The sequence below is a fragment of the Myiozetetes cayanensis genome, unplaced genomic scaffold (genome assembly GCF_022539395.1).
Source record: "Myiozetetes cayanensis isolate MyiCay16 unplaced genomic scaffold, myiCay2020 scf27, whole genome shotgun sequence".
NCBI classification, from domain to species: domain Eukaryota; kingdom Metazoa; phylum Chordata; class Aves; order Passeriformes; family Tyrannidae; genus Myiozetetes; species Myiozetetes cayanensis.
Genome location: NW_026087488.1, coordinates 2,920,311 through 2,947,048, shown reverse-complemented (window position 1 = coordinate 2,947,048; position 26,738 = coordinate 2,920,311). Strand labels below are relative to the sequence as shown.

The window sequence follows — 26,738 nt, the reverse complement described above, 5'->3', positions numbered from 1 at the left end:
AGATGGCAAGGCTTGAATTCTGCCAATTTCCGCTGCTTCTATCTTTGATGCACTATTTTAAAAGCAATCTGATGAACAGCAAAAGGCTTTGTGAGTAACCAGGAGTTGGAGTGTGGCTTTAGATTCCTTTGATCTTTTTCAGACTTTGTTTTAATCTTACGGGATCATTGGCTCTTATCTGTCATCTTATTCCGCCTTAGCTGTTGTCGATGTTCTCTTCAGCTGCAGCTCATGTTCCAAGTCAGATTTACCGAGGAAATTTGAGAAACCATGAAATGGTAAAATATGCAACTCTGGGGCATCTCTGTGGTGCCTTTGTTTTAAATTATTCACAGTAATAATGGCTCATTGGAAGTCCATCTTTAGCTGACTGTCGTGTTCCGGAGAGAAAGGTGGTGTAAGTGCAATTCTTTGTGTGAGTAAATTAGAGTGAAAACTTCTTCCCAGTCTGCAGGAGCAGTTGAAGAGCACTGGACTGCATGTGTGCTGTTTTGGGAAGGATTTAGCTTTTTAGGTGTGGATTCATAAACGATAATTCTGCGACTCATCCCATTTATCTTGCTAGGAGAAAAAAAAAATCCACCATCGTAGTTCCAGTGTGGTCAGGTACAACCATTGTATAGATAGAGCAAGTGTTCATTTCTTCACTAACTGCATATTTATAGAGTAGATAGGAACCATTTGTAAGGTAAGTCCTTTAAAGTTCTATAATATTAAAAGTAGTGGTTATTGGTCTGATTATGCTGCTCTTGATTCTACAACTAGACAAAAAGCAGTGCTTGTGAAATGCAGTGTTTTCTCTTAATGCCACTGGTGATAGGAAGTAGTTCTCTTCAGTTCAAACTCCTGTGCCCTTATTTGCTGCTTGCTGACGTAAGCAATAATCCCTCTCTAACGGTATCTAAGTGTTCTGTATCTCGTACTTTGATTGTCTATCTGGTGACAGTGTAAAACCTTAGGCTAATAGAGAAGTATCTCACTGTATTTATTAACTGTTGATACTGAGATTCAGTCTGTGACCTGTGTTTTGTATTTTTATCGTGTATCTTTAGTGGTGGTGAAATTTGTATCGCGAATCTTTCCAATAAAGAGCTGAAGTATCCCTTTCCCGCGTTAACACAACCCCATCCGTTCCGGTTGGCGTGGGCACCGTGGTGGCAGAACCAGGAGGGAGCAGCGAAAACATGACTTGATTTTTTTTTTTTATTTTTATTTTTTTGTTTGTGTTTCAGTTTGTGTCGGTTTTGAGGAAGGGGCTCCAGGCTGGCTCTGCCTGAGGCCGCTCCGACCTCGCTCGTGAGCTCTTCACTGTGAGGACCGGTGGGATTCCCGCGATCCCGCCGGTTTCCTGTGTACTTTCCCATGTGCAACTCTGAGGAATGTGTGCGGTGCAGAGAGCAGAATAGCACCAGAGCAGGGAGCTGTTAACCCATTCGATTTGCACTAAAGGTGGGTGGAAACACATGTATATATAACTTTTCTTTGCCTAGAAGTGCCATCCATTGTCCTCGCGAGTTCAAACCATCCCGTACCTGAGTTGGGTCGCGTCGTGACGCCGAAGGACAATGTCAAAGCAGACTTTACCTTACGCCACGTTTCTGGTGGTGCGGCATCGTAGAAACTCCGCCTGTCTTTTGGAACACTGTGTGTCGGGGAGACCGTTGTCCCACGGGCAGATGAGGCACAGGGAGTTTGTGTATAGACATGGCTGCTGTAGTTCAGGTCCACTCTCTCCTCCCTGAATCCTCCCGACCCCGGCAGTGCTCTGCAGGAAAGCAGAACGAGAAAGATTGGTCTAAATTAGGGGCTGTTTCAGCACAGTTTACTCCACCAGTCACACAAACAAAGCCATCCAAGGGGATACTGCAGCTTTGGTCATGGCTGTAATTTAGGGCAATCTTTCTTTAATTCACACCCTCTCTGCAAACAGGAACAAAAACTCTCTACCCTTGTATCGTGTGCAATAAATAACGAAGCATTAACGCGACCTCTGGCTCCGCTGTCCGTATCCTCCTCCGGCCCTCGCGACTCGGCGACGGCACCTGCCAGCATTAGAGCTAAGAGAAACAACCCCACCTGTCAGGGCCTCCTCCAACCCCTGTGCAGGGCCTCCCACACCTCCCGTACGTCGCACTCTCCTCCTGCCCGGTTTTTCCTCTCCTTCCCTCTAGAAGACACCTCTGGACAAGAACAGGGGACGTGGCTGAGCTCACCCCCAGTGCTGCTGCTCGTGGCCAGCCGGGCGTGGTGTCAGCTCCTGGGTGCTCCTGTTGACCTTTCTGTAGTACCTTGTTCACGAAACACCTTCTTTCTGAAGTGAATAAATCAAAGCTGATCATGTACCGGTGTTGGGACTTTTCCATTTGCAACCTTGTCCTGCAGTTCACCCGCAAGTTTAGTTCGAACCATGTATTAGTCATCCATATTTTATTTATGAAAGCTGTTTATACAGGAAAAAACTGTTTTACCAATATCTTAATAAAACAGTAATTTAAACCACACTTCAGGCAGTCTGGTTATTTAACAAAGACAGCAGCCACCCTGTGTTTACTGTGGTGGAAGGGAGTTTCCTTTGTGTGATACGGCAACAGGAGCTGGCTCTGTTGAGCTCTGGCTCCAGGGGGTTGCCCAGGGCCCATCACAGCCCAAAAGGCTGGCATGGCACAGTCCAAGTAGATAAATAAGTCCCCCAAGCCCCTTTCCCCACCTCTTCTTCACAAACCAGCTCCACCAGTAAGTTCTCCATAAGGTGGGTAAAGCACCAGCTCCTCTCTGGCCCCTCAAAGGCAGCTGAAGTGAGGGCAGTAAAGCACAGACAGCCCTGCACCCCCTGAGCCCCCACAACCACCACCAGAGAGGGGCCTGGCCCTGGAACGGGCTGTGCTCCCTCTGCAGCTGAGAAACACAACCCCAGCTGGGTAAAAACTTGATGTCTATTTCAATTGAGATTTAAGCTTTTACAAACACAGCTTTAAAAATCCCAGAGGGGCTTAAGTGCTTTTCATTGAATAATTAAGGAAAAAAGTGACGGGTGGATGACAGGGAAAAGCTGTCCCCTGAGCCCTGTGCTTGGACCCTGACAGGCCCCACCACCTCACCCACCCACACTCAAACACCCAGGACTCCACCTCAGGTTTCAACATTCAATTTTATTAACAAAGTGCAAACAGTTTTAAACTAAATTGTACAGCACGGCCACAGCGGCACATTCACACGGACACAGGGCACGGGCAGCAGGACAGGGACAACACTGGCTACTCACAGGGCCTCATGCTTTGTCACTAACCAGGGATCAGCTCCCAGAGGGGCTTCACAAGTAGTTGAGCAGCTCAAAATGCAACAAACAGTAGCAGAGAGTTTGGCAATGGGTGCAGTTGGTCCACGTCACCGACCGGGAAAACACGTCGAGTGGCGCCCGCTCCACCCCAGCTCTGGAGCCACCGCCGGGCCCGGGGTTAAAATGAGGACAGTCCCACGCTCCTGGTCATTCCAGCAGGACACACCTCCCTGGACAGGGCTCAGCACCTTCCCAGCAGTTCCTCAGAGCAGGTGAGGCTGGCAGAGCCAGCAGGAACGCACCTGTAGTGCGAGGCCTTCCAAGGTGGCTGTGCCCCAGGGACAGGTTTAAGACAACGGCAGAAGAACCACAGAATGGAGAGCACACACAGCCATCGACAGCAGCCTCGGGCTCAGCTCCAGGGAATGCACACCCCTCTCCCCAGGGATGCAGCGCTGGGTCTTCAGGCCCCAAGCCCACACTCTACCTGCTCCAGACAAAGAGATTCCACTGAAAACCCTCCTGCTGGGGCAGCTTTAAGGATTCAAGCAAACACAGTCTTAGGAATCAAAACTTTATGTCAGCTGCTTCAACCCAATCAGTTTTGCGCTGATTACAGAAGTGTTCAGAACTCAGCCTGCCCTCCCTCATTCCCAGACTCCTCATTCCCAGGTGGAGCTCAGGGGGCAGGGCAGCCACGGCCTCCCCCTGGGGCTGCCAAACACAGGGATCAGACTGTACCAACACCCACAGCAGGAGTGTTGGATCTGTGGCTGCAGCTCCTGGAGCAGCACAGGGAAGGTGCAGCCCCAGGACAGGAGAACCATCCCAGTTACCTGGTGGTGTCGTCTCCAGGGACAAAGCTGAGATCATCAGAACTCACTTGGTCGCCATCCGGTAACACCGAGGAGTGTTCTGGGGGGGAAACACCAGCAAAGCTCAGTCACCTTCCCCAGAGAGGCACCAGAACAGCCCTCCCCTCCCCTGACTCAGCCCACACTTCACCCCGGGGCAGCTGCGGCCTCCCAGCTTTGATCCATTCCAGGGGAAGTTAAAGCTTTTACACCAAAAGTGAGATGAGTTTCTGAAACTCCACTGAACTGCTCCAAGCTCATTCCTGCCAGTTCAGATGCAAATCCCTGTCGGAGGCAGTGGTTACCTCCCTGGAATTAGCCTACTTACAGTGCCAGTGCTGGCACACAGGGAGTTCCAATTCGGAACTGGCGCTGTGGGTTTTCCAACCCTTCCCCGGGAGACTCACCTGAACTGACTTCTCAAGGCTAGGAAGAGTTTCCCTTTCCTGTTTTGATCTGTTTTAATTGGGATCCCAAGAGAGGAGTTCCAAATCTTGCCGGCGCTTGCTTGAGCTTTAACACCTCCACGGGTTCCCCCCCGGGATCTGTATCCCAGAGCTGTGTGGGAGTGCTTGGGAAGGGGGAATATCCACCCTACCTTCGGTGGAGGGCTGGGCAGAGAAGGCCTGGTTGAACACCTCTGAGGGCGAGGTGGCCTCCTCCTGCTCCTCGTTCTCCGTGTCACATTCGATGTCGCTGTCGCTGCTCATTCCCGGCAGGAGGTGGAGGACGTGCTTCTGGCACACCCCGGCTGCAAGAGACACCACAGAGCATGGTGAGATCCATGCAGCTGAGTTATCAGACTCTTTCACGTGGAAGAGCTCCCAGTCTCACATCCCAAGGGCTGGCAGGTGGACACTGAGAGCTCCACGTGCTTCCCAGAGCGTGGAGGGATCCCACAGAGCGGCGGAACCAGCACGGACCACGGCTGGATTTTGTGGGGCAGCTCCACTCCAGAGGAGCAGTTCCCCCGTGCCACCAGCTGAGCCCAAGCCCAGGAGTCCACAGCTCCTTCCCCCACTCCAGCTGCAATTCAAAATATTAAAAAAATTAAAGTTGCTTTTGGAACAGCCAAGAGGGAACACGACCCGTGGGGGCAGATGGACCTGCCAGAGCCTTTGAGCAACTCTGATTTGAGTCACACACAACAAACGTCCCCTCAAAGCAGGACCACAGCTCTTGGTGACATCAAGGTGGTGGCTCAGGCTGTGCCAGACCCTGGGTGTGCACTGGGAAGTTCTGGGGGGACACTTTTTACTTCTCAGGAGCTAACTCTCATTGCTAGAAAAAGCCAAGTGAGGGGCCAACTCTCCTGCAGCTTTTCCTCTGAAAGGAGAACAGAATTGTAATATTTGCTTCCTAGGGTTTTTAACAATGAAGCATTGGAGGGTTTGAAGCGCTTTCCTATTGGGCTCCCTGCCCCGGGAGCAGAGCTGCATCACGATCACGCTGCAGTGACTAAGAGCAGAAATTCACTTTTGTCACTGAGAGACCTTCTGCAAATGCCAACTCCCACACGAGCCCGCACACACTGCAGCTCGAGATGGATGCTGGCACCTTAATATAGGCTTTGAGCTACAATCCAGTCATTGAAATTCAAATTAGTGCAGGGGTGGAAGGCAGGAGAGTTTTAGCGAGATAAGAAAAAACTCTTCTACGTGGACTTTCAAAAAAGAAAGCAAAAAAAAAAAAAATAAAAAGGCAATATTGTTTTTTTCCAGTGTGGAAAGGATGCAGGAAGGGAGGGGGAAAAGTTTCCTCCAAGTCTCTAAGGAAACTGGCTTATGTACCACAACAGCCAGCAGGAATGAAGTGCTGAGAGGATGGAGTGAGGACGTGGAGGAAGTGACCGGGGAGTTTGTCCCTGAAGGCAGGAGACTTCAAAGCCAAGGTCACTGACCACTGTTTTAATTAGGTAAGAAATCCTTTCCAAGGCCACTGGACTAGACACCAAAGCAAAGACCTGGAGACAAAGGAAGAGGTACAGAAAGCAGCTGGTTGTCCAGGCAGGGAGGTGGTGGCACCACAGCTGCTCCGTGACACCCCCGTTCCTCCACACACGGCAAGGACACATCTCCTCTCCTCTCCTCTCCTCGCTCACGTTTATTCCACAGCTGCCAAACGGTCCAGCAAAGTTCAACAGCCATGAAAGCAGCTTTTGGGGCTCGTGGGCTTTGGGGGGTTCTGCTCTTTGTCTTTCCCCCTGAAGCTGCCAGGGCAGAGGTGGCTCAGCAGAGCCCCGAGCGCGGCCACGCTGCACCCGCCCCCCCCGGCCCCGTTACCTTCCTCTGGCCCCGCAGAGGGGCCCTCTGAGACCATTCCCTGCAGCTCCCCGGGCTCAGAGCTGCTCTCCACACCTCCTGCTGCTGCTCCTTCTGCCCGACAGCCCTTGGAGTTTGAGCTTGAGAAAGAATTCGGGAGCAAAGCGAAACCCCCGCGTTAGAAATTCAGCTCGAATTCCATCACAGAAACAAATCCTTTTAGTGCCACATCTACTTTCACTCATTGCTTAAATCTCCTGCATACCCCACTTAAACTCCCAGCTTGGATTGGTTTAGAAATGTTTAAAATCTTTAAAAAATTACTCCTCAAAACTTTTCCAGCTTTTTTTCCAAAAAAGGTGACTTTAGCTGCTAAGAAAGAAAGAACCTGAGCACTCCATTGGCCTTTGTTTAGTTGCCCAACAGGGAATTATCATGAAATAGTCAAAAAATAGAAGTCACAGTGAAAAACATCATCTTAGAACAAGGAAATCAAAAGTGATTAAACCTCAGTCAGAGGATATTTTGCATGGAACAGTGGGAGAACAGACTGGGATGCCTTTCAAATCCAAGTGTCAGGCACCAGCCACAGCTGATCAAAATAAAAGAAAAAAAATTAAAAGGAAAGAAAAAAAAAAGAAAAGACAACTTGTAACCTAGTTACAAACCCAAAAATTGATGTCCAGAGGGAACAGCAGCAAGCAAGTAAACTTCAAAGTAATTTCCCTTTCATGCTACAAGCACCTGGTTTTAGTAGATTGTGGAGTTTTTTGTAGATCAAGGGAAGGTGGGGGAGGAGATAACAAGAGGAAAGAAGAATAAAACCTTTACCCCAGAGCACCAACTTTCCTGCTCTTCTCCACAGCAGCCAAGCCAGCCAAGGCAGGAGCTCCCCCGTCGGAATCCGAGCCCTCACACGGCCTGTCCTCCTTGGGCAGCGCCTCGGCCAGCGCCCGGTGCCGACTGCCCAGCTTGGAGCTCCCCAGGCCACCTGGGCAGAGAAACACAGCTGGGACTCTGCATTCCCCCTCTGGACACCTGAGAGGGTCAAACACCCATTCCTGTGGCGGGTGTTCCCTCATTTCCACTCAAAGGGAAACCCCGGCCTTGCCAAACTCAGGAGTGGCGCCATCGTACAAGTCCCACTCCCCCATCCAGGGGACTTCTCGAGTGCCCTTCCAGTCAAAGCACGATTTAAACCTGGGTCAGCACTTTTTGATCCAGGATTTTCCCTGAAACATCTTCACTGAGAACAAAAGTAACACCTAACCCATCCATCCATGCCCACTGCGAGGCTCTGCTTCCCAGATCAGCTCCCAAAGGTACAGGAACATTCACTCCATTTGGGAAAGGATCCAGTCAAGTTTCAGGGAAAGTCCAGATGCCAAACAGAAGACTTATGGAAAAGTTTTTGCACAACAGCTGCCCAGCTGTGCCCTGTCACACAAGGACCACTGGCCTGGGTTACCTTCAGGAGCCTGAGTGTCTCCCTTGAGGCGCAGATTCACATCCCCACAGTCCATGGCTCTCCTCAGGGACAGACTTCCCGCTGCTCCAGAGCGAAGGGGCTTTGCTGAGCTGCTTTTCTTACTGGCAGCTGCAAGAAGAGTTTCAAGATGTGAAAAGTGTTCAGTCAGACCACTGCAGTACCCTGTCCTCGTGCCCAAGTGAAGCTCCACGTTATTCCCATTGCTCATTAACTCCCGATCCCACACAAAAATCTTTCCATGCCCTTCCTGTCCAAGAGCTGGGCTAGAGGGAAGCTTGTTGACTGTGGATGTGGCCAAGAGTATGCCGGTCATGCTCACTGGCTTTACACTAAGGCATCCCTCACAAAGCTCCATCCACATCCCTTCAGTCAGCAGAGTATAAAGGAGAGAGAGATCCAGACCCAAATCCTGGCTTACTTGGATTTTAGGAAGATTTCAAGTCAGTAAGTACAGCAAGTCTGTTAATTTGTTCCCTGGCAAGCACACCATGCAACAGCCTCAAGTTCACAGCTGGGCCCAGGGAGTGCCCCTCAGCCTGGATAGTCTGGCCCTGGGCTAAACCTCAGAATGTTTCACTGCATCAGCTGTGTCACTGCTTGTGGAGTGAAGTTTGGGTGCTTTTATAGAGAAGGGTTGGACTCTGTTTCAGTGGCACGGCAGGGGCACATTTCTGGGGCTTCCAGCTGAACCTGAGAATGAGCAGCTACACAAGGCCTATTTCCAGATGCTGGGATGCATAAACCACCTGCAAGGGTGCCATTTAAATCCCCCCTTTTCCATGCACTTACAATTCCTTATGTAACAACTGGTGACTGAAGACTTTGTCAGCAGTTCCATCCCTATCTCCTGCAGTTTGCTGCAGCTGTCGGTCCCACAGGCAGCCAGAGCCCCCTGCTCGATGGAGAAGAAGCTGGGCTGTCCCTCACCAGAGCCAGCATTGCTGCTCCTCACTTCAGACAGCTGGTTCTTCACATCTGACATTTTGCTCCTGACTTCAGCCATCTGGGTTTTCAGCCTCTTGAGCATCTTCAGGTCGGGCGGCACTCGCCACATGGCCTGGTGCCGCCGCTGCTCCCGCTCCTTCAGGGAATAGGATGAGGCTTCACCAGGGGAAAAGTTAGAGAGCACAGCAGGTGAGCAAAACCATCCTCAAATACACACAGACACCAATCTCTAACAGCTCTTTTGCCCTGCTGTGAAAAGGAGGGGCACACAGATCCTCCTCTGTCCTGGTGTGGCACCGCACTGAGGTCACAAGCACTGCCCAGCTCCTGGGACAGCAAGGGTTTGTCCCTTGGGGTGGAAGAAGGTCCCAAAACCTGCCCTCTGGGAGAAACCAGGCTCCCAGTACTGCTGCAAGAATTCTGGTGACACCTGAGCTACTGATCTACACTGTTTGAGTTCACCAACCAGGCTGCCAGTTCACCCCAAATTTGTTCCATTGTTGACTGTCTGTTCGAAATTCTTGTACCACCAACATTTGTGAACACAAAGAAATCAGAAACTAGGAAAGGAATTCCCTTAAGTACCTCCCAGCATAAGATCAGGTCAAGCAGCTAATACCTGAGGAAGCCTCTGTGCTGCTCAGCTGGAATTAGATCAGCCTGGATGTTTGGGTGAAGTGTTGTAAATTCTGTGAGTGTTTCGCTGCGAATTCAGCTGTTCCAAGCCCTGAAGTCAAGTGGCTCTTAGAAACCTTCACCCCAGGAGGTGAATGGAGTCTGGCAAACTCCAAATGCAACAGCAGCTTTCCCTTAGCTGACCAGCCTGAATAAGCTGTGGGAACACTCAAACCTCAAGGGAACCTCCCCAAAACAGGTGATTTTGGCTGTGTAACCAGTAGGTAAAGATGACCAGGAGGCCACTCAGCACAACAGGAGAGCTTCACCCTGCTCCAGTGGCACAGCACAAATTACAAAGCACCTCCCCTGAACTCCTTTTGTCCAGGGTTTTTTCCAGGCCAGCCAGAGCTGAGACTCACACAGTTCATGTGCTGCTCCCCTCTTTCCATCCTCATGGAAGTGACTCCCATTTTTGGAAGTGTGGGTTACACCCACTGAAAATTCCTGACTGTTCATGTAACTGCATTTAAAAAGTTAACGACAAAGGAACAGAAACAAAGGGACACAAAGGGTTGGAGCCAGCTTTTACATTCAGTGACACCAGTGGCACTGTGGCAGCAAACCCAGCATTATTTGTGGCAAAGGGACCATTATTTCTCTCCTGTCCTGGGGAGTCACCAAAGGTGGTTTCAGAATGACCTGAGATGAGTGTTAAACGTGATAAATGCATTATTGAGGTTTGATTTAGTTTTAATTCTTCACTATCAAAGCCAGGGGAACGAGCAGCCTCCAGGCCCAGCCCTGGGAGCAGATTCCCAGCTCTCCTGCCTCTGCTGCACAGGGAGTTCATTGCTGTTTTCGGTTGAAGGGTCCTAAATGAACCACAAATACCCTTCAAAGTCTTCAATTATTCAAATGCCATCACTATTTTTGGCTCCTGACATTTTGATCCATTTCTCCTCCACAAGCACTCACACGTGCTCCTCCAGCCTTACAACTGCACACATCTTCCTGTTTCCAATTGCCTTTCTCAGGTAGAAGGCAATTCCAGGATTTATTTTGTTAGTTTACTCCCTTCTCCAAGTACTCTCAGCCACTCTGGGTACCAAATGTGTGCAGGCAGAGGTGGAACTGCTGCCTCAGCAAAGAGCTGCTCCAGAAAAGGCCCTCCCAGTCACCTCCCACCGCACTCTGAGACATTTCCAGGCCGGAATTAAATCATCTGACACAGGATGGAGTTACCTCTGCTCTGCAGAAGAGAGGCAGGAGGACGTGGCTGAAGGCCCCAAAGGTTTTCCATGCCATTCCTGTCTTTCAGATCCAGCAGGTGGATTAAAATTAAGGGATCTATATCCAGCAAGCTGCTGCTGGCTGTGGAGCCCAGGGCACTCGCTCCCCGCCGGGAAGGTCTCCCACTGGCACTGCTGTAGCTGTGGCTCGTACCTGAAGATGGGAAACAGAAAGAATGGGAATGTGTGGGACACAGGGATGCATCATTCCCTGGGCAAAAACAAAGAGGCAGGGAATCATCTGCTTGGTAGAGTTATCCAAGCAGATTAAGAACGAAAAACACGCCATGAAACTTAACAAGACGTGGGTTTGTCATGGATTTACGGGTTCTGAAAGCAATCAGATATGCCTCTAATTAAAGTTTAGGATAAAAAGCACAGGGAGGGGGGAAGTGCTTCACTTCAAACCTTTTATGTAAGTCTCTTAATAAATAGATTTGTTAACTCATCAATACAAAGAGCATTTTATTTTGAAGACCTGCACAAGCTTTCTGGGTGTGGTGTGGGTGTCCCCAGTTAAATTGAGGAGGGACAAGGTGTCAGCTCTTACAAATGCTGTTAAAAATTATGTTCTAAAGCCTCCTAAACTTCTACAGCTCCTACAGCCACTGTGCTGCTACTCTACAGGCTCTCCCTGCAGAAGGGGACACTTGGGTCCTTCAACTTCCAAGCTCACAGGGAATTTTCAAGGAGTTTTGAAGCAGTTAAGGAATTCTGTCTTCCAAGCCCTGGCAGATTTGCACCAGCAGCACAAACAGCAATTCCAGAGAACGGCACTTCTGGTAGTTTTGCCAGAAATAAATATGCTATCATTCCATATAGATACATTTCCCTCAGAATCTTATTAACCTGTGACTGTAATCATCCCTGGGCTGCAAGAAATCCTGGAATATTTTCATATTGCATTTCAGTTGCAGTTCTGCTTCACCTGGGAGGATTCTTTACTTCGTTCCCACCACGCTCTTTAGGTGTTGCAGGGCACTAAAACCCAAGTGAACGTGTCACCCACTCAGAGGTCACACAGGTATCAGTAAAAATTGCTTCTCAGTTGGCTTTTGATGGGAACACAAGGAATTCCAGAGAGGCACAGAGCTGCCCTCCAAACTTACACATCATTTTGAAACCAGAACATTCAGATTTTTCCCTCCCTCGTTTTTTTTCATTGAACTGACAAAGTGTTTCTGCTACACTGCAATAATCAGCACAAACCACATGATGCAGCATTTCCAAAAATAGAAATGCCTGCAGAACACACAGCTTGGCTTTGCTTCCAAGAAGAACAGGGGAAGGAATCCAGCAGTGTTTTGCAGAGATGGGAATTCTGAAGTCTTTTTTTTTTCATACCTGATGCTCCAGGAGTGGCAGCAGCTGCTGCATCCTCCACGAGATCTCCCTCTTCCAGCTCCATGGTACTGGTGTATTCCACGTCATTTTCTCCAGACCTTGGAGGATGATCAGGCAGGAAAAAGGAGAATATAACTATTAGCTTTTCTCAGCTCTTGCTAAACATTGTGGCACAAACCTCAAAGTGCTGTAAATAGTATTTTCTGCATTCCAAGCCGCACAAACTGAACCATGACAGAGTGGAAATTAAAAGGCCGAGAGTGCCACAAGTACCTAGAGTGCAAAACCTGATCCTGCAAACTTCCATCTTTGTATGTGTTGTAACACATTCTCACATTTTAATTAAGATCCCAGGATTTGGAATCAGCCAAGGGGTTGGAGTTCCCTGGTTTAAGCACCTGTCCTTATTAGCACTCTCCTACTGCTACAACACTTCCCAGCACCAAACCTCTCTCTTGTGCCAGTGCTGAAACATTCCTCAAGAGTGTTTTGGGAAAGAACCTTCACAGATCATCACTTGTCAAACACAAATGCAACACTAAAATAAATAAAGAGATCAGGAAGACAGTAACAAGACTAAAAATTCAATGTTTAGTGTTGAATCTGAGCTGTTCCCAGTGTAGGACCCACTCCTGACATTGCAGTGGAATTCCACACACCCCACAGCTGGGATAGAGCAGATGAACCAGTTCCCACTGGAATTAGGATGAGACACAAGATGATCTGAAAGGCATTAGAAGTTACTCACATCGTTTCTTCATCAATGTCATTCTCTTCAGTGTTACTGGTTGCTGTTGAACTGGCTGAAGAGCTGCTGCCATCCAGGTGGTTCACCTCATCCTCCCCAGCGAGCTCTATGTCCAGGTCACCGTCAGAGAGCTCGTGCTGCAGGCAAAACAGGGAGGTTTCTGATAAAGAACATGCTGATTGCACCTTGAGGCATCCCCCAGGGTCATCCTGGCACACAGAAGGGTCTCAAAGCACAATAAAGGCTGTAACAAAATAACTGGATTTTTCAGTTGGAACTCAAAGTTTTTAGTGGAGGGATCCATTAGCTCTGTTCTGGAACAACTCTCAAGTGTGTCATCTCCTGTTTCCACACCAAGGATAATAAATCTAATTTACAGGTCAGGAGTTCCCCTATGTTTCTACTGGTGTCCTATCACAGAAAGCTACAAACAGAAAGGCAGGAAACAGAGAATTCCTACGTTCAAGTCTTCATGTTGGGTCTTCTCCTCCTCCTCTTCCTTGCTCTCCCGTGCCAATCCCGGAGCAGAGAAGTTCTCCAGCAGAGCTTCAATGCTTTGTCCAGGTTTCTTCGACCTCGTTTCTGACCCATCATCGTTCTGGGGACTCAGATGAGTGTCTGGAGGTGAAACCCCTCGTGATTTCTGGGTCCTGGACAGTTCAATTGCAAGCCTCTGAAACATCACAGGGAGGCACAAAAATGAACAGGGAAAACAATAATGGAGCATCACCATCAAATCCATAAGTTTGGTGACTGGCACTGATATTATTTTAATAACACCAATATCAAACTCCCAACGATCACAACTTACAAATGTGAACACTGTGACCTACACCATGTAATTACTGGTCAGTAAAAGGTGATTTTACATTAACACACATCCCACTTACTTCTTTCAGGTTATTTATTTGTTGGATATAACTCGTCTGAGCTGCCTCCAGCTGAGCAATGTACCAGTGCTGGTCTCTGCACTTCTGGAAGAAGGTTGGGGAGCGCACTTGGAACCTTCAAAGGAAGGTTTGAAAAGGTTTTTATGAGGGTCAGGAGTAGCTGCTCCTCCAAGCAAGAGACGCTTCAAATTCCCACAGCTCCCCTTGGCCCGTTTCCTTCTCTGAAGCCGCTGACAGTGACACCTCATTTACAACAAAGCACATTTTGAATTCCACTGCCCAATCATCTCCTGTTTCAGCAGCAGAGGTGACACTCTGAGCCCCCCAGGGCTGCCCCCTCACCTGAGGATCACGGTGTCGTTCTGCCTGTTCAGGTAGCCCTCGTTGGCCAGCAGGTCCAGGCGGAAGAACCTGTTGTAGCCCCAACATTCCCCCACTTCGAAGTCGGAGGCGAACTCGCGGATGATGTTCTTGGTGGGGTCGTTGGTGGACTGGTGAACCATCTCCACACGGTACTCATACCTGCACAGGCAGGAGCACAGGGGGCAGGGCTGCTGAATGGGCCAGGTTTAACACTTGCACTTCCCAAGAGGCTTCTCTGCCCAGCTGAACAGGTTTAAAATGTTCCTGAGCACTTCCATGAACGGTGCAGGGGGAAGGAAGGAGCAAAAGGGAGCAGAGTGAACTCTGGGACTGAGCACTGAGACAGGAACTCTTCTCAGCTGTTTTGCCAACTTGCTTTTTATCTCGAGAAAGCCACTGAGTTACAACTTTAAGTTATCTTTGGGAGCAATTCAAAGCTGAGTGAACAACAGAAGTCCCACCATCCTTTCCAAGAGGGCTCTGCATCAATTCCTGGCAACACCACAGACCTTTAGGTCATTCTCAGCAAACATCAACAGAGAAAACACCCAATGTCAGTTCTTACTGCAGGTTTACTTACTTGGATGTCTCTGGCAATCCAGCAGACAGCTCCAAGAACACAGACAGGTAGTAGCCCCTCACTACTCCATTTCCATCCTTCAAATAAAATTGAGAAATTAATTTAAATAAGGAAAAAACAAACCTAGGAAAAACCAACACACCTTGATAGAGAAGGTTTAGAAAAGTTTAGAAAACAGCTTCAATCAACACTGAATTTGCAGCAGGAATCTCTGGATGTTACACTTGTGATTTTTAGTCTTCAGGGACCTCCTGCTGTGACATGAATCAACAAGGAGTTTGCACCTGGAAGCACATCCACAGTGCAGCATTGGTATCTCAGACACAGATCTCAAGGCAAAACTTTTATTCCTCTATTAACACTTCAGGGCTTTGATTTAGTGGAAGTCTGAATAGACAAACACTTGTCAATGTGTCAGAAAAACATTATTTCATGTCAAGCATTAGTTCTGAAATATTTTACACACAGACACAATTCAAAGCTATCTAATTTTTGAGAAAAGAGCAATTTCTTCAGGAAAAAAAGAAAAAACCATGCAGCATGAAAAAGTTAGATCAGTTAACTGAGAAACAATATTAGAGGCAAGAAACCAAGAAGTGCAGCAAAGCCTCCATCACACTCACCTGGATCAAGGACGAAGAACGGCTCAACTTGAATCCTCCAGGTTGAAGGAACATTTCAACTTACCATTGAAAAAATAGATTTTAATGCCTTCTGACAGCACACCTCATGTAGGCAATCCTGAATTCACTGATAACCTACACACCTTTCCACCTCTGCACTGCAAGAACACAGCTTGGGGCATATGTGGGGGTAAAAAATGGAGCCAGTTCTCTGAGGATGGCCCAGAAATCACTTCCAGACACAACTGGTGCTCCACCTATTTCTGCAGACCAGGACTGCATGAAGATCCCACCTTGTGGGTTAACATTCCAACAAGGACAAAGCTACTGCTTCAGAAATTGGAATATTCAGCCCACTGGAAGCATTTTAGTTCATTACACGTTTTAAATGCCCAGTTTGAGAACTGGATGCACAACTAACACCTTGTCCTCCTCCCACCTTCCCCAGTAAGTGATGTTCATGAACACTGAGTAAGTTTTTCTACACTTCATTTTTGTAAGAAACATCTGCAAATAAACCCTGGGTAAAAATAGCTATTAAAATTCCTGTGCCATATTGGTAACACCCATTTTTAATTGCTTTTTAAATCAACCAGGTTCACTGTAGTGAGAATGTTCGTGCTGGAGAGCTGGAGGCAGAGAGGGAATTCTCCAGCATTTGGTGATCAACTCTACAACCTCCTGGTGATCTTCCCCTACAGCTTTTTATGGACAGCATGAGGGTGATTCCTGACAGGAGAAGCCTGGGAATGCTGGTGAAGAGCCTGGGATGGGGTAGAGGATAAAACTCACCGGATAAACCTTCAGCCTCCAGCAGAGGCCTGACACTTGCAGGGGGGGGCTGTACACGGGGTCCGCTCGCTGGCGCAGCGTGCTGTGGAGGGAGGAGCAAACACCGGATTTTGGGACCTTGAACTGCACAAAAACTCCTCTGTTCCATTCCAGAGCCATCCCTCCTGCTGCAGGAGCAGCACGTGAGCTAAGTGCCCACCCAAATACATGTACTCCTTGTAAAACTGTCCCATTTTTCTTCAAAAAGAAAAACTACTTATTTTTCTTCAAAAAGAAAAATAAGTAGTTTTCTTTTATCATGAGGAATCTTTTTGGCAGGCAGTTTAGCTGGGGTTGATTGTTCACCTGGTAAACAAGAGATTTTTTTAATGGAATTCCAAGATCCAGCAGTTTCCTGTAGAGACTACTCTGTGTTTTAAATAACACTACTCATGGAGGGAAGACACAGAAGAATGTTCCCAACATTCACAGTAATTAAAGATAAATTCTTACCTGAAGTTTTCCAAGACAAACGTGGTTGAGTCATAGGCTGGAACCAATTCACTGCAGGGGGAAGGAATAAATATATGACAGTGGAATAAAGTGACATTAAAAATCCCAACTTTTGGAATCTGCAGAAGCATTTTGGATGATTTAGGTCAGCAGAGCCACTGGGTTATTGTGGTATAATTGCATTTATAAGCCTTCTCTCCAGCACCTCTCCATGTGATAGCACACAACAATAAAATTAATATTTATAGTAACCAAAAGTATTTAAGAGGATTTGCCCTTTTACCTGTGATGGCTAATAAGCCCTTAATAAGGTGAATTTTTAATGTAAGACTCCTTGGTACTTCTAGAAAGGATGAAAGTGTTGATGGTTGAAAGCACAACATCTAAAGTTTGTTTCAGACCACCTTGGTGCCATTAGAAAATGAACATTCGAAGTTAAATCGTGACAAAGCCAAACTGATTTCTCTAATTATTGAAACTTGTCTTACTTTTAATTTTTTTGAGGTATTTTTCAGGCAGCCTAAACTCAGAACCCAGCACCAGCAGCTCTCTCCTCAGGAAGAACTGTGCTATGAAGTGATTTTGGCTGGATATTCTGAATTAAGGTGACCTGCAGAGGCATCTCATGAGAGCCTTGCAATTATATATTGAGTGACCCAATAATAAGAGGGAAAAAAAAAAAAAGGACAAATCAGTAAACTAAGTGTAAAAGAGGAAAAAAAAAAAGAGTTGGAACCCAGTGTCCTGAGTCCCCAGCAGGGACTGCAGAACAAATCAGCCCTGCTGGGACAGAAAAGCCTGCTTGCAGCACAGGTTACCAGGAGTAAGCTGAGCAGGTACTCTGCTCTAAGATACTTTTTAAACATGATTTTAACAAGCAAACCAAACCTTTCTGAGGGGGTTGCCAAGCTCAGACTGCAGCAGGGCAGGACTGCAACACTGACCTCGTGAAGTCTGGGGGGACAGGAGTGGTGACAAAGGATGCCATGGGCTTCCTGTGGACCTGCTGGAACATCATCAGGATCTCTGAGCTCTTGGATATCAGCTCGCTCTTACTGCAGGATCGTAACTGCAGGGGGGAAAAGGAGGGAAAAAAAATCCTCAGGTCAGTAGAACACAAAGGTTTGGATCATTTTTGCTTTAAAACAAATTAAATTGCAGCTGTGTCACAGCTGCAGAAAGTTTACCCATGACATGATGTGAATGGAGCTTGGAGGTTTTGGTTGTTTTGGTTCTGAAATTTTACAGTGGCAGTTACAACAACTGCTGTGTTCTTCATTTAGATTAATTTATATATAACTGTAGAGTTTTATAGGATATTGCTGTTAATCCCTGTACTACTTTATCAAGCAACAGAACACCTTTGATGGTTCCTAAAAGACAGATGTGTTTTTAAGAAGAAATTGTGCAAACTGAGGCCTCTTAAATGAAAAGATATCCTTGAGAAATACCCATCAATTAATAGATTAAAAATAAAGAAGTAAATAAGAAAGGCCAACTGAGGAGGGATTATGTAACACAACATTCCATCTCTTCTCATGATCACCTGATGTTCTACTTCTTGAAGCAGAGTTTCCAGAAGTTCAGTTTCTTGGGTAAGTGATGTCTTTTGACCTGTTTAAAGAAAAACAACACATACTCACTGGATTTTAAGAAACTGAACTTCTCTTTCTTTTTTTTTTTTTTTCCCCACTTGGACCTGCCCCAGAACACACTTAAAGGATTTCTAAATATACCAAGGTTGATTGAGAAAGCATTTGAAAAGCAAGTCTAGGTTTTTAATTAGAGCTGTAGTGAAGAACTCACTTGAGGTTAAGGGAATAATGAAACATTCTGTGTCCCAGAAATGGCAGGTTTGTTGTTCTGGGGGTGCTTTTTAGACAAAAAAAAAAAAAAGCAAGTTTGACTGCACTTCTGATTTTTTTTTTACATTAAAAGGAATATATATTACAAAGATGGACTCTTTGACTAACATAAATAATGGTGAAGGAACCACTTTAGGGGAAAGGTCCTAAACATCTTCCAACCAGATGGGAATGTTCTCTAAGTTATTACAGAGGAGTTTGTAACAGAATAAAACCAGATTAAGTCTAACAACTTAGAACTGCATCACAGTAACTGCTTAATTAACCAAAGGCTTTGCTGGAGGTGGAAGTTTCCTGCCAGCAGTTCCCACACTCGACATCATAAAACCTCTAAGGACTCACATTCTCAGGGTAAGAAAGTTTCCCACCGGATTTACACATTGTTAACATATTTCTCCTACTCCTACAAAAAAAAATAAATAAAAGAGGCCCAAAATCCCTACCCATTAAAGTGATCAGCTTGTTCTTGAGCTGAGTGTCCAGCCTGGCGATCATCATCTCCACGGCGTTGCGGATCTCCCGCACGCGCTCGTCCTTGGCACTGCGCACGGCCTCCACGTTCCTCTCCTGGGACAGGGGCAGGGAAATCAGCCACAGAAACATCCACTCACACATTGACACCCCTTTCTCACATCCCACAATTCCCTAAGTCTCCCCCCACCACCCCAGCCCTGTGGAGATGAGAAGTAAATTAATCCCGGGCCTGTTGTTTTCTTCCAAACCTTCAGACTTCAGCAGTTCCTGCTGAAGTCTGAAGGTTTGGAAGAAAACAAAAGGCCCGTGGTTTTCAGTGAGCTGCAATCCAGGATATTCCTGGTCTGGCTGGGATTTCACTGGATCCAGCAGCGTGCCCTCTGGTGGGTGCCCAAAGGTTAACAGGGAAGCTGAGAAAAGCTTTCTCATTACAAAGGTGGGGATTCTTTATGTCAAAATTGGAAAGTGCAACCAGAAGTTTCTCTGCTGGAACTTTTGAGCAGCACAGAAAAGTTCTTTGTGGTACAAGAGCTCCTTCTCCCTGGCAGGTGAAGGCCACAAACTCTCAGTGTTTTACAAACACAAGTGGTGATGCAACAGTCACATCTGAGCTGGAGCAGAGCTCACCCACCACTGCACGTGGCAAGCAACAACCTGAACAGCCCAGGTAAAAATCATGCAGAAACTTGTTAAAAACCCCCTGATTTTATTTGCACAAAGACCACACACTGTAAATATGACAGCATTCAGCAGAATATAAAAATAAGCTCTCCTGGGATATAAGAAACTGCACTGAATTTGTGGAATTCCCACTGAAACTGTCAAAGCTGAATGTGCTGATATTTGGATGTCAGACACATTTACCCCACAGGGAAGGTACACGAACAAATCTCTGACTGGTGAGCTGCTCTACAGCCCATCCTGGAGCCTCAAATATGCTTCCAGTTTATTATTCTGAAGCAAGGAAAATAAGTTCTGTTAGAATAAAGCATTTTTATACCTGTTTAGCACGGCAGACCGACTTGTGTAGGTGTAAGAACTGTGCAACTGCAGCTTTTAAACAGCACAGCCCCAAAGAAAAATCCCCTGTTACCAACTCTAGCAACTACAAAATATTCTCAGTTCTGGTTTTGACCTTTCCACATTGCATAAGAAGAGTATAACTAACAAGTAAAAACATCTCCCTATGGGACAATCTCACAACTTTCGTGGAAGTAGCAGCTTTTCAGAGGTAGAGAAAACACCACGAACACAACACGGTGTATTAACTCCTTCCACATCCCACTTTCCAGCTGCCCTTTGCCAAGGGAGCAGCACAGGTTGACTTCCTTACCACTTCTTGCACCAAACTGATCAGTTCCATGAGTCTCCTGCGGAGCTTTGCCACCTCCTCGTTCACTTTGGTGACGTGCTGCTCGTAGATTTCTGCCAGTGGTTTAAAAGTGTGGCCTCCGTGCTGTGCAAAGAGAAAAAGGGGGAGGAGATGGAGGAGGAGGTGGTGAATAATAGAGCATCTTTTTCATTTCATTCCACTCCTATTAAATTCCTGAAAGAGAGGGGAAGGAAGCCTCTGAGTGTATCACTCCTCCTGGAAAAGTTCCAGAGCAGATTGTATGTAGGAAGTCTTGTCTTTCGCTTCCCTCCTTAAGAAGTCATGAATTTGGCTTTCATTCCATCAAAGCTTCCTGTCAAGAGTTATTTGGAGTCTCAACAGCCCTCCAAAAATAAACTGCTTCATTCACTGTGCAACCCTCTAACAAATCAAATAACGACCAAAGTTTTATTTTTATTTATTAAAATACCCTTCCCAAACAAAGGCTGCTCTGTTAACCACTTGTATTCCAAACAGGAACAGCTGCTTCTCCTTGAAACACTGTGATGGAAAAAAAGCTGGGCTACAGCTTTGAAGATACTCAGGATTACAGGCCAGGACATTTAAATAATGTGTTATCTGTATTTTCTCAGCAAGACTTCTTCCTTTGCCCATAAAACTCTCACCCCCACACAAAATTTGTGGAGGGTGATTCTGAGCTCCTTCTGGCACAAATTCCATTTCCTTCTCTAATTATGAACAGGAAGTATCAGGTTTCCCAGCCAGTGTTATTACATTATAAATAACACACACAACTGCAGTATTTTCACGGCAATCCCACAGCCACAACAACACTTTCACAGCGTTTGTAGTTCTCCAAAGCTGCTGCCAGAGCTTGCAGCCTCTCAGTGTGTGTTTCTAAACAAGTCTCCTCTCACCATTCCTCCCCAAAGGGCACACTGGTGGCAGATGCACTTCTTGCAGGTCCAGCAGAACACACTGAGCTTCTCATGGTGATTTTCACACCTTAAACAGAACAAAACAAACCAAAAAAACAACACTTTTCATCAACAGAAAACAGCTGTGAATTTTCTACAAACTCAATTTAACATTTTTACTTGTTCTGCCCCACAGTACTGGGAGTAAGGCACAGGACACCTTTTGCAAGAGGAACACTTGTACTCAGTAAAAACCTTCTGTAAAATGAATGTGGTTTTTAGTATTCTCTCAGGAAGCACTTCACAGAGATAGAAAGTACATCATTAAAATTGGCTTTCTACCCAGCAGATAAAGGATATCAGCATGGAATCTCACAATTTTAGAAGTTCATACCACACATTATTAAAATCCTAATCATACACTACCTACAGTAACCACAGAAATGGCTCATTAGCTTTTTGGACAAGCTGAGCTTTGTCATTTCTCAAAATTTCAGGAACAGCATCAATCAATAAACCAAGACCAGACCCCAAATACATTCCTCTGCCTTCCCCTTCCCTCAGGATTCAGGAACTTGGGAAGGAGGCAGGCACAGAACATATAATTAGTACCTGTCCATTTTCCAGTGCTGCTTCTCACACTTTTCTCCCTCAAATCTCCAGAATATAATCTTAAAATATGTAATAGCTCCAGGAATGGGATAAAATCATGAGAAATGGTTGCTGAGAACGTGCTGACAGCTGCCCCTGGGAAAACAGTATCCCAGAAAATACAGGAAGCTCCAAAGACAAGGAAGGAGAATGAACAGCAGCACCATGACAGAGCAGTAGCAGTGCTTTTTGGGGGGGACTTGATGTATTTTCTTTGCTCTCAAACTGGGTTTATCAATTACATTTTCAGGACTAGAAGACAGCTCAGAACACCTTCCCTGAGTTACCTGCTGAGATATCAAAGCAGCACCCACAGTCTCACTGGGACTCACTGCCAAATGAGCAAGGCAATGAGATGAGACTTATTTCAGATATCTGGTCACTGAGAAGGGTTGAGAGCCTTTAGAAGTATTCCTGCCCTTCACACTTCCCCCATCTTCCCTTTTCCATGTGTTGAGCAGAACCAGAAATAGCAACTTTCTAGGCAAAGACACCGAGGCGTGACAGGAACGACAGCCCAGCTCAGCTTTCCTGCAGGTGCCAGTCCGCCCCTTTGTTCCCCGACAACTAAAACCCCCCTCCCAAAAGCCAAACCACAGATCACTGGACGCAAAGAACGCTCCATTTACTTGTCCTTCTCGTTCTCCTCGTGCTTGTTGAGGTTGCACAGCTGGAGGGTGTCGAGCTGCTGTGTGACCTCCTCTGCCCAGCGGCAGTTGACGAGCTCCCGGAGCTGCAGCGGGGCCCTGCGAGAAGCACAGCACAGGCTGAGCGACCATGTGGCTCCAGGAGAGAAAGGAATTCACTCCAGTGAATTCAGTTCATCGGTTCTGCACTACCAGAAGAGTCACAGGCAAAAAATAAAAAAAAAGCAGGAGCTGTACTAGTTATTTAGGGGAAAAAAAGAGATTTTTAAGTCAGTTTGCCGATTTGGGGAGAGGTGGGAACCACAATGAACCAGCCCACAGTGCCTGATGTCATACAAGTTACAGCACAAAAAAAGGACACATTTCAGTCTGGAAAGTGAAGCTTCTGGTAGTTCTAGAAGGAATTCCATCTAGTTACTCTTATTACACGAACTACATGCACTGAGAACAGCAGTGTTACATGGGAAGGACAAAGATCTTAGCCTGTCACAAAACCAGAATGTATTTTAAAGTCAGTGTTATACCTGGGCCAATTTTTATAGTACCAACAGCCAGGTCTCAAAAAAAAAAAGTAATCAAGCTAATAAATTTAATGCAACCTGCACTGAAAAAAAAAAAAGAAATAAAATCAATCCTAACAGGGCAGTACAGCCAATTCCTGATAACTGATTTCTGATATTAAAAATACCTTACCTGCAATGAGGGCACTGAGCTCTTTGTTCTGTCAGCCAACGCTGTGATGGAAAGAGGAAAAACCTTTTTAAAAGAGAGTGTAAGAGAAGAACTGCAGGCAAGTACATTCTATCATTAATTAGGAGTTACTTATTTTTATTATGGTCTTCCTCTATTTTTTCCTTTTTTTTTCTAACAGATTTAACTGTTCAACCACTTAGTCACAGAAGAAGCTGCTGTTTGTACCTTAGTAACAAGCAACCACTTTTCTTTAGATGTCAAAGATGCTTCAGTTAAAATTACACAGAGGAGTCTGAGGTACCAAATACTGCATTAGAAGCCACCCACTTGGCAGGTTCCTGGAGTCTCAGACTAAAGAGAACGTTTCAATAGAGGAAGCCAAAAGGTACAACAAGCCTATTTTTCAGAGTCTAATTAGTCTTCAAGGTAACTTATTCCTTCCTATTTATAGGCCAGTTAAATAACCTGCAGTTCAATGATCAAATCCACAGGGACCTGTGAATGATTCCCTTCCAGAAAGCTCCAGAGACAAACAGTTGAGCAAAGAACTTCACCTGCCCACTACAACTCCCAAGTGGAAGAGCTCAGCAGTTGATGGGCTTATATTTGTCAGCTCACTACTACATTTAAAGATTCTCATGAATAATCTCTCACCACCCAGCAACAATATGTCATCCAACACTCTTAATATGCAGCTCGAATCCTTCACCTCCAGTTCCTGTCAGAGCTTTCAAAGCAAAGGATGAATGTCTGTTCCAGTTTCTGGAAATACTACTTGGAGGGCTGGGAACCTCAGCTGAACCCTCTCCTGCTACACCAACACGTAACTGTAGCTGGTTTGCAACGGAGGTGTTATACATTGGTAACCATCACCTTAAATTAATTGAGATGCTGGTGCTGCTTCAGACTCCTCTGAGAAAGATTTAGACCCTTCTGATCACTGTTTTGATGAGCATTATAAATCATCTCCAGGGTACAAGAGGTGACGTTATGACCTTCCCAGATGCAGAGTCAGCATCTGATTCCTGTCCCAACTTTTGCCTTCCACACAGGCACCAGAGGCTCTCAGGAGATGCTAAAAGAAGGAATCATTGTGTGTCTCTTCCTTAGCAGCGCTCATTGCAGATGGTCCCTATAATTAGCAAAGCACAGCCCGCCCAGTTTTTCCTCAGGGTGTTGTAAAAGTGTTTGAAAGGGAAACTGAGGAGGAAGAAAAAGGAATCCTTGGAACTCCAGGAAAAGGAACAAGAGCGTTCTCACAAGATCAGCTGGTTTTCAGCTCATGCATGTGCAAAAATAAAACTCCGAGCAGCGAACTCACCCGGATGCAGCTGAAGCAGCACAGCTTGGAGCAGTGGGGGCACAGGCGGGCATCCCGCAGCTTCTCCATACAAATAAAACATCGGAACACCTCGGCAATGCTCTGCAAAGGGGGGGGATTATCACCATTGTTAAACCACGGCCTTTCAAACACAGCAGAGTTGCCTTTGTTTGCCAGGCAGAGCGCCAGGTTTCGCTTCGGTTCCATCCCCAAACAGCCCATCCCCTCGGCACCAGGGCTCTCCTCCTCCGCACCATTTCATATCCTCCTTCTTCAAGGAATAGTTTCTGTGTTTGCCTCATCTAATTTTTTTTTTTTTGGAGCAGGCCTTCCTGGAGCCAGGATATCATTCCTGCCTGAGCTCACCGGGGTTGAACAGTTGCCAGAAGAAGCTGGGCTGCACCTGCAGGATCTGCACCCACCAACATCACTGGACAGGCACCAAACTGACTCAAAATCACAGTGAGTGCATGTGTGTGACATACAGAATGCTAATGAGAGAGAATGCTTTTATAAGATTTACATTCTTTTATGGCCCAGCACTAGCTCTCTCCCAGCCTATTTAACCAATCTGGGGTGATAAAAATGCAACCTAACCTATTTTTGCTACACCCATTTGAAGAGAGCAGCATTCTGTTCTACAGTGCAACCAGCTCACCTCTCTCCATTCCCCAAACGAGATAGGTATTTTGAAAGCAATGTTTGCTTCACATATTGATAGATTTTTAACTGATAAAGAAATTCTGCATTATACAGGAGTCAGGGTTTTAACTATGGAACTTCCAAAGGTTCTCCAGGAGGGTTAATCTTTTCCCCACAGTATTAAAATTATGAATCAGCACAAAAGCAAGACACACGTTCAATTTACAGGTATCACAGCAGGTCGTACACATCGCCCTCTTTAACAGCCGCAAACCATCGGAATGCAACGCACAGCAGGTTGTCACAGATGGTCTTTAGAACCCTTCCCCGGTCTGGCTGCTCTCAGCCCTCAGCAGGTGTGCGAGCTGCCGGCTGACAGAGAGCCCTTCCCGGTGCCAAGGAGGGTCGTGTGTGTGCCAGGCCTCCATCCCTCCATCCTTCCCTGTGCCAGGTCTCCATCCTTCCCTGTGCCAGGTCCCCATCCCTCCATCCTTCCCTGGGCCAGGTCTCCATCCCTCCATCCTTCCCTGCGCCAGGTCTCCATCCCTCCATCCTTCCCTGTGCCAGGTCCCCATCCCTCCATCCTTCCCTGTGCCAGGTCTCCATCCCTCCATCCTTCCCTGTGCCAGGCCTCCATCCCTCCATCCTTCCCTGTGCCAGGTCTCCATCCCTCCATCCTGCCCTGTGCCAGGTCTCCATCCCTCCATCCTCCCCTCCCTCCCTCCCTCCCGCCAGCTCCGGAACTGGCACCCGCGCTGCTCCCGCAGCTCATCTCCTCCCACATCCCCACCTGCTGCCTCCCTGCGCGCCCGAGCCGCTGCCGAGCGGCCTTTTTTATTCCCCCACCCCCCATTCCCCTCACACCGAGCCCCCGCCGAGGGGTGAGCCGGGCAGGGTGTGAGGAGCCCCTGAAGGGACCCCTGAGGGGAACGCGCGCGCCGCCCGCTCACCGCTCACCTCCACGCTCTGCTCGTCCATGGCTGCGGCCCCGCCGGCGGCGGCGGGCGCGGGGACGGCTGTCCCCGGCCCTCTCTGTCTCTCTGCCCGTGCCCGGGGTGAGGAGCGGAGGCTCCGCGGGGTGTGAGGAGCGGGCGGGCACGGACAGCGCCCGGGACCCAGCCCCGGCCCGGCCGTGCCCGCGGCAGCGCGGCCGCTCCGCCCCCCGCCCGCAGTGCGCACGCGCGGGGCCGCCCGCGGGGAAGGGGCGGGGCCGCGCTGAGGGGAGCGCGGGGGGCGGGGCCGGCCCTGAGGGGAGCGGCGGCTCCGCGGGGTCGAAAATAAAAACTTCGGGTTTTGGTGGTTTTTTTTTTCTTTTATTTTGCTCCACGCAGCTCACGAGCGGGGATGGGTTTCCACACACAGCACATCTCCAGAAAGCGAAGCCGCTGTCGCCCGTGCCGAAGCTGTTTGCCCGCTGACGGGTATCTCCGGTTATTGTAGCCACGGTTCGCTAATAAATTAAATATTTCACGCTGCTGGCGGAAGTGACGGGATCGAGCCCTCTGTTGAAAGCTGATGAATATGATTAAATGCTTAGCTATCAAATCAGTTTGTGAAACTGGTTAATTACATGTACGTAAAGGGCACACTAGGTATCAGATATCATAAAAGCAACTTTCTGTTCTTTCCT

General features: G+C 47.3%; 1 protein-coding gene across 3 annotated transcripts; it reads right to left on the bottom strand.

Annotated features, from left to right (window-relative positions):
• Nucleotides 1-3,129: 3,129 nt before the first annotated feature.
• On the bottom strand, nt 3,130-26,255 carry TRIM37 (tripartite motif containing 37). Of its 3 annotated transcripts, none has more exons than XM_050321552.1 (25): nt 26,066-26,255; nt 24,467-24,568; nt 23,146-23,186; nt 22,435-22,551; nt 21,155-21,242; nt 20,238-20,360; nt 18,874-18,997; nt 18,112-18,179; nt 17,510-17,634; nt 16,566-16,616; nt 16,074-16,155; nt 14,659-14,735; nt 14,058-14,237; nt 13,716-13,830; nt 13,286-13,498; nt 12,826-12,962; nt 12,078-12,175; nt 10,687-10,887; nt 8,809-8,982; nt 7,861-7,989; nt 7,224-7,383; nt 6,414-6,532; nt 4,730-4,882; nt 4,114-4,192; nt 3,130-3,767 (listed from the first exon to the last, which is right to left on the bottom strand). In XM_050321552.1, exons 1-25 carry the CDS (start codon nt 26,084-26,086, stop codon nt 3,761-3,763), a joined length of 2,784 nt encoding a protein of 927 aa, XP_050177509.1. In that variant the 5' UTR covers nt 26,087-26,255; the 3' UTR covers nt 3,130-3,760. The 3 variants fall into 3 exon arrangements, with proteins under 3 accessions (XP_050177509.1, XP_050177507.1, XP_050177508.1); XM_050321550.1 differs by having other exon boundaries at nt 8,671-8,982; nt 26,066-26,254; XM_050321551.1 differs by having other exon boundaries at nt 3,130-3,764; nt 8,671-8,982; nt 26,066-26,254.
• Between the last annotated feature and the right edge of the window lie 483 nt (nt 26,256-26,738).

What these genes read in the sequence shown, in the direction of transcription:
- TRIM37 (XM_050321550.1), bottom strand. Translation starts at nt 26,086, where the DNA reads ATGGACGAGCAGAGCGTGGAG. An exon ending in TCAGTTTGGTGCAAGAAGTG is followed by an intron (nt 18,998 to 20,237) that starts GTAAGGAAGTCA and finishes CCCCTGTCCCAG; the next exon opens with GAGAGGAACGTGGAGGCCGT. An exon ending in TGCCCAGCCCTCCACCGAAG is followed by an intron (nt 4,193 to 4,729) that starts GTAGGGTGGATA and finishes TTTCCCCCCCAG; the next exon opens with AACACTCCTCGGTGTTACCG.